The sequence below is a fragment of the Carassius gibelio genome, chromosome B18 (assembly GCF_023724105.1).
Source record: "Carassius gibelio isolate Cgi1373 ecotype wild population from Czech Republic chromosome B18, carGib1.2-hapl.c, whole genome shotgun sequence".
Taxonomy (NCBI): domain Eukaryota; kingdom Metazoa; phylum Chordata; class Actinopteri; order Cypriniformes; family Cyprinidae; genus Carassius; species Carassius gibelio.
In genome coordinates, this window is record NC_068413.1 from 20,239,553 (window position 1) to 20,247,434 (window position 7,882).

General features: G+C 36.6%; 1 protein-coding gene across 1 annotated transcript; it reads right to left on the reverse strand.

Moving 5' to 3' along the window:
• Positions 1-2,901: 2,901 nt before the first annotated feature.
• Positions 2,902-7,668, reverse strand: LOC127977778 (5'-3' exonuclease PLD3; the record flags this gene model as incomplete). Its single annotated transcript, XM_052582904.1, is given in 5 exon segments — positions 2,902-4,656; positions 5,134-5,233; positions 5,545-5,707; positions 7,144-7,283; positions 7,471-7,668. Coding segments are annotated over 5 exon segments (777 nt in total), but the record flags the coding sequence as incomplete, so codon positions are not given.
• Between the last annotated feature and the right edge of the window lie 214 nt (positions 7,669-7,882).

Below are 7,882 nucleotides of genomic sequence, written 5' to 3' on the forward strand. Positions count from 1 at the left end.
ATAAAAATATAAGAATAAAATATAAAAAATGTATATTGTAGAATTAAATATAGAACGCAAAATAATGTGCATGAGTGTAAACTGTAGTCTTAAATATTAAGATGTACAGGGATGTACAATGTGCATATATGCATTTTACTGTAGTCTTAAATATTAAGATACCCAGGAATGTACAAGAAGCAGATGTGCAAAACAGGGCGACACTGTCAGTGTGTCTATGTGAGTTAGTGAATATAGTAAAAAGATAAAGTGAACATTAAGTGGAGGCATGAGGATGTTAAGAAGCTGGTTTAGAGTTTAAGAGCCTGATGGCCTGGGGGAAGAAACTCCTCCTGAGTCTCTCAGTTTTTGCCATAAGGCAACGGAAGCGCTTACCAGATGGCAGCAAAGTGAAAATATGATTACTGGGGTGGGTGTAGTCTTTGATGATTTTTGCGTTTGAGGTAGATGTCCTGCAGAGAGGGGAGAGCAGACCCTGAAATGCGCTCAGCTAAGCGCACAACTCTCTGCAGGGCTTTGCAGTCTTGACTGGAGCTGTTCCCATACCACACTGAGATACACTGAGTCAATACACTTTCTATAGCCCCAGAATAGAAAGTTTTCAGGATTGCTGGTGAGACCCTGAATTTCCTCAGCTGTCGCAGATGGTACAGTCTTGGCTTTATTGACCTGTGTTTGAATGTGAGTAGTCCAAGTGAGGTCCTCCGAGATGTTTACACCAAGGTACTTGAAGCTGCTCACCCTCTCCACAGGGGTCCCGCTGATCGTAAGAGGAGTATAGGGCTGCTGCTGTCTCTTCCTGAAGTCCACAATCAGTTCTTTAGTTTTGCTCACATTTAGAGAGAGACAGTTGTCCTGGCACCATGATGTCAATTTCTCTATCTCATCCAAGTATGCGGTCTCATTATTGTTGTGAATGAGGCCCAGAACCACAGTATCATCAGCAAATTTGATTATAGATGTGGAGCTGTGCGAAGACACGCAGTCATGTGTGTAGAGAGAGTAGAGCAGGGGACTCAGGACACAGCCCTGTGGGGCTCCTACGTTCAGGGTGATGGAGCTGGAGGTGTACTGGCCTAGTTTCACCACTTGAGGTCTGCCGGTGAGGAAATCAAGGATCCAGTCGCAGGTCTATGAGTTTGGAAGCTAGCTTTATGGGGACTATAGTATTAAAAGCTGAGCTATAGTCAATAAATAGCAGCCTTACATAGTTCCTGTTATTGCTGTCGATGTGTGTGAGAGAAGAGTGCAGGATGTGAGAGATGGCATCATCTGTGGATCTATAAACAATGGTTTATAGTTTAATTTCACATTTCGCAGATACTTTTATCCAATTTGGGGAATACATCAAGCGATTCATCTTAAAAAGGCAAACAGACACAGGAAGTGTTCGTAATACCAAGTTTCAGGCATTGTTCAAATAAGTACAAGCTAGACTGGGATTAAATAAAGAGATTTTAAAGTGTTTTTTTCTTTTGGGACGAAGTGTGATGATGACAAAAGAGATTGATATTAAATTAGTTGACATTAAGGGCACTTTTTTATCCTCTTAAGTATGACTTCAGTACATCCTTGTCTGTAATTTAATAATTATTTCTATTTTCTTTGAAATATTGTTATTATACTTGTTTTGGTTTCACTGAAAATTGTATGTCATGTTTTCAGTATATATGTGTAATTTACACATTTGTCATGATCAAATCACAATTTTGTTAATTTAAAATATATGAACTTTACAAGAAAAACTGAATAACACACTACATTTTAAATTATTATCAAGTACTTTACATGTGCTTTATTGTGTTAGTCAACCCATCAAAAAGATAATTAAAATATTACAAAAGGATGCGAAGTATACAAGTGCACATTCAAGTGCACTTTTTTTCACAGAGGTAGCCTACTCTGCAAAGAGTTTTGTCGCAATTAAATGATATGTAGAATAATAAAATGTTGCCGTCAAAAAAAAGTTTTAAAAAATCTATACAGTTAGTAAACTACCAATTATCAAGTGCTAAAATAGTTAATCTGTAACAGACATGTAGGTGTCAGATTTGTGGTTTACATACTGCCCTCTGGTGTAAAGTTATATGCTGGACAAAATTAACTACACATATTTTTTTAAAATTGGTAGAAGCAGAAATATTAAGCTTAATGACCACAAAAAATTAAATTTTACAGTGAATACAACAAGTGTCTAATTGACAAACTCCAGTCATTCATTTCAGCGTCAGTGTAAAATTACACATCTCACATATCATGATGTTAAAACAAGCCTGACTTTACTTTCAGTGTTAATTGTGAGTGCATCCCAGCACTGCTGCCTGATTAAATGAGGTGAGCCATAACACTCAAATCATACATGACATTATTTTCCATGATTGTTGACTCTTCAGTAAAATCTCAACTTTAAATTTTCTCGCAGGATATATGATTGTTATGAATTATGAATGACCTCGGAGTCGTTCATACTCAACGCACGATTGAAAAAAAGGGATATATGAATAATGATATCTTATTGTAATATTGAGCGACACTCTCCGTCATCTCCACAGCTCTCTTCAGCACTGCACCTCCACAGCAGTGTTCCAACAAATCCCGCCCTCGCGTCATCACGGGTTGCTTTGATTGGTTAAGCTCTATGAACGAATTTTAACTGTCCAATCACAGACTACATATAACATTTATTAGCCAATTGTACACAGGGAGGCGTGGTCTGCTTTAATACGAGTGATAACAATGTCCATGTAAGAGATTAAGGTTAAAAATAGATAAAATAATTAATCAATTGAAATGATTGAAATTAATGTTTTTGTAGACAAATTAATAGTACCTACGTTTTTGTACATAACGAAGATTTAAAGAGATGTTGAAACAGAATTTAAGGTGAAGTGATCGCTAACATAAGAAAATCAACCACATTTATTTATTTTTATTCATTTACAATCTGAGTCCTTAGCCATCTTCATGAAACAGATAAAAAACATATCTTCCATCTCTATTTGACCATAACTCTAGCAATCTATTCTTGTTCTATTTTATCTATTTGTTTCGTTATCATTAAAAAAGGTTCTTTTAAGACTTGAACTCTTACGTTTTCTAAATGCTTGTTTTCTGTGAAAGTAAAATAAAAAAAAGACATAATACTATCTTTCTCTATTCTATCTATTTGTTTTATTTTTTATCTATTATATACTTAACAAAAAATCATAGCACTTGCTTATTATGGCTCTTTTGTTGAATCTGATTGCTTTCATTGTCTTCACTTGTAAGTTGCTTTGGATAAAAGCGTTTGATAAATGACTAAATGTAAGTTTATGTGATATGAATAGAATTAATCAAACAGAAGAATGAACATGACATGACCTTTTACATTGCAACTGAGAAATGTTATCAAACTTAGAGAAAATGAATTAAGAAAAGAGTGAGTGTGGTGAAAGGGTGTACTTGAGTGGTTTTCATAACATTTGTTAAACATGTCCCTCCTAAACAATCTGAAATAACATGTGCCTTTTATACATGCATTGTTTTTTCAGAATCACATGCAAATTCTATGCTACGACAAAAATGTTGCACTACTAATCATCAGTCATTAATGTAAAATGACTTCGAGATGACTAGAAAAAGTTGCCCAAGTGCTTGTAACAGTTTACACTTTCATGAAACATGCAGCTCTCAAAACAAAGAGATTTCAAATGTAAAATGAACTTAATTTGAAAAGAAACTTCCTTGAAAATGCTTTAAAGTTCACAGCCAATGGAGTGTGCGTATTTAAAAAAAAAAAAATCTTAAAAACCGACTCACACATCCCTCATCACTACTCACTGTTCCTCTTTATAATGATGAACATGTCTGGCAATGACTCTTTTACACGAATACCAAGACATTTTCACTTCCAGATTAATAGACATAATAAAAAAAAACCACGTACTTCATAATTTCTCACCTTGCAAGTCTTTGAAGTAAAGTGAGTGAATTAAAACATTCAAGAGCTGCTGACCAATAGCGGTGACACCACAACAAATGTGTTCAAACATGCACAAATGCCTTCGCAGACGTTCATCGCAACAGACTGGTTATTAAAACCCGCTTCTTCGATGAGTCAGATCTGATTTTTTAAAACATGAATAATACTGTTGAGATGATTTTTAAATGCAGCCTTTGAAATCACTTTAAAAAGAGGAAGCAGCTATGAACAAGACACTAAATCAATTCTCCTCAAAAACCATGTTAGAAAGAATCAACAGGAAAGTATTTCTGTTAAGAGGTATTGCATTGCATTGTCATTTAAAAGACATTTTGTGCAAAATATATGCAACTGGTCAGATGTGACATCATCATTATTACTGAGTGCAAAAGTAGCTCATGGAAAGACGGCCAGGGAAGCTGATACTTTAGAGTATACTCTATGCTATACATGCCCTGAAAACCATCCCCCAGCAAATGCCTTTTAACAGTGTTGTGCTCTCTCCGGCGTGAAGGTCTAGCACACGTCTTTGCGGTTGGTTCTGTGGTTGATGTCAGTGCTGTACGGAGAGTCCCAGTCTCTCTCGAACACTGCCTGCAGCTGCTCCTGGACTGTGGGGCTTGTGGTCTGGTTCACCACTAACGCAGATCCAGCGGTGTTCACAAAGTAGTCTCCGGACCAGTTAGACGTGCCTGGAAAGTACGAAGGCAGTGAGTATAGCAACAGGATAATATTAAACTATTTTTGATCATTCATGTCTTTAGAAGGTAAGTTGTGAAGGGTTCAGAGATCAGTGCTGTCAAACAATTAAATCGCATCTAAAATAAACAGAATAAAACATAAAACAGATAAACATTTGTTTACATAATATATGCGTGTATATTTAGATAAATACAAACACATGCATGCATATATTTAATATGCATATATTAAAATATGTTTTGTTTATATATTAAATAAAATATACATTTATACACATGTAAATATTTCCAAAATATATACTGTGTGTGTGTGTGTGTGTGTGTGTATTTATATACACATAACAAATATACACAGTACACATACATATATTATGTAAACAAAAACTTTTATTTTGGATGTGATTAATCACAGCACTAGTTCAGATGTTTTAGAAATGCAATAAGAAGAACAAAATGTAAAAGTAGTACCTATGTAAGCAACTTTATCTGTGACCATGTACTTGTTGTGGTTGACTCTGGCGTAGGGAATGTGTTTCTGTCGAGGGTTGGCAGGCACAGTAAAAATTCTCTGTGAAAGAAAAAATGGTTCGTTTTAATTTATTGCAGATATATTAAGCTTTTTTTTAGCAAGGACATATTAAATTGATTAGTTAAAACAAATAAATGCTGTTTTTACAACATTTTACAATTGTACTGTATTTTTTTAATCAAATAAATGCAGACTTGGTGGCTTCTTTCAAAAACATGTGAAAAATCGTATCATCCCCAAACCTCTTTGTATGCAATGTGCATTAAAGCAAGGCAACCTTATCATGGTCTCTGAGGTAATATATCACACAGCCTGTCAAACACTTAAAGAGTTCCTCTGGTGGCACTCACCACTTGAATATCCAGTGTGCTCTTGTCCTGTAAGGATGCTAGTGAACGGAGGAAAGGGAACATGATGGGGTTGGTATTTTCCCAACAACTGATCAGCAGACGCACACGAACATTACGCTCATAAGCCGCGCTCCGCAGCTGGGTGTCGATATCTGCCCAGTACCTGCCGGGAATCAGGGAAAGCAATTACAGAGTTCAACTTTAAAGGTTCAAAATCTGCAATGTTCAGACAGCTCAATGTAGACAGAATTCTTTGCTCCTGTGAACTTCTAAGTGATCTGTTTGGTCCTTTATCAGAGGGTCACTGCAGTCACCCGGATCCAGTACGTATCCAGATCAGATGGTGGATCAGCACCTAGAAAGGACCTCTACATCCCTGAAAGACAGCGGAGACCAGGACAACTAGAGCCCCAGATACAGATCCCCTGTAAAGACCTTGTCTCAGATGACCACCAGGACAAGACCACAGGAAACAGATGATTCTTCTGCACAATCTGACTTTGCTGCAGCCTGGAATTGAACTACTGGTTCTGTCTGGTCAGAGGAGAACTGGCCCCCCAACTGAGCCTGGTTTCTCCCAAGGTTTTTTTCTCCATTCTGTCACCGATGGAGTTTCGGTTCCTTGCCGCTGTCGCCTCTGGCTCGCTTAGTTGGGGTCACTTCATCTACAGTGATATCACTGACTTGACTGCAAATGATTGCAGAGATATTATTTAAACTGGACAGAGATGATGAACTGCCACGCAAAACTGTCCTTTTGCATTGACACACTGTTTTCCTAATTAATCTTGTTCAGTTGGTCTTTTTTGTTTAAAGCGCTATATAAATAAAGGTGACTTGACTGGTGGCTAAACAGGAGGGTTATTTTCATTAACTACAGCTAAAATTAAACCATTTTTTTTTTCATCAATTAAAATAAACATTAACTGAAATAAAATTAAACAAAACATTTATTTCAGCTAGTTGGCAAAGCCAAAGTTTTCATTTTCTTTTAGTTTAAATTCAAGTACTAGAATAACAACCGAAAAAGAACATTGCAACACTTTATTTTAATGTGTCCTCGTTGCACATTACGTGTAATTACTATAGTATTAGCACAAAAATATTCATAATCACATCCATTAACCCTAAACCAAAACCTTTAGTAAATACATGTTAATTAATATTACTCAGTACTTAAATGTTTAATTACACTGTAACAAGGACATCTTAAAATAAAGTGTAACCAATAGTTAAAGTTGAAGTATTAAAATAAAAATGTTACTTAATAAAAACTACACATACACATACACAAAAAATACTATACTAGAAATAAACTTCAAATGAAATGAAATTAAAAATATTAACAACATTACCTATAACAGTATATCAATAGCAGTAAAAACTGTGTTGCAGTGTATATGTGTTTGCTAAAAATATTATTTTTAGATGCAAGAAACCTTTTTGGCAATGGAAAGGGACCTTTGAGCTTCATGATATGCTTATTAAAAGAAATGGTTCAAAATGCCTACGATAAGCAGATTTCATAATGAAGACAGATGTCTTTAGGCTGCTTGGTAGTGAATGCATGAAGGACAAGGCAGGGAATATACCGCAGACCTTTTGTGGCTGGAGTACTCCATAGTGGGCAGATAGTCCATCACAGCGATGTAGACGAACTGCTGGGCATCAGCGATGACGCTGAGGATAGACTGCAGGTCTGGAGTCCGGCCCTCGGCGCACAGTGAAGGAGGAGAGCTCTGTGAGAGAGAAACTTCCTCAATGATGCCAAACGAAACGCCAATCAGCTCAGCAAACACCACATGAACAAGGAACAACAAAAGCCACAAAACGTCCACAGGCACTGATAGAAACGCACGGATTACATTCAGTTTTGTCTTTCATGACTGAGCTCAGGTTATTCAGTGTCCGCCGAATCTCTCTTACTGATAGATAGACGCTGGCATCGGTCCCATTGAGTGACAGCTGCATGGGTGTGTCCTTATTGTACACTGTGGAGTAATTTTTGGGCCAGTGTGCAGGAACGGTCGTGGTCTGATTCAGGTACCAATAAGCCTCGAAGATCTTGCCAAGATCCTCAGCAAGACAGCTGCAGTCATACACAACGGCACCCAACTCCTTCACCTGAGCAGAATCAACACGTCAGACAAATACAACATTCACAATACTACTGAGATATATGGAGTATTGGTTGGTGCTATTTCTTTTTCATGTTTTTCTTTTCTGCATTTATGAAATATTATTACAACATATTTTAAAATGTAATTTATTCATCATTTAATGCAAAAAGCACAAATCCTGAGTATGGGTTACCACACTTGGCCACATGTCACTTTCA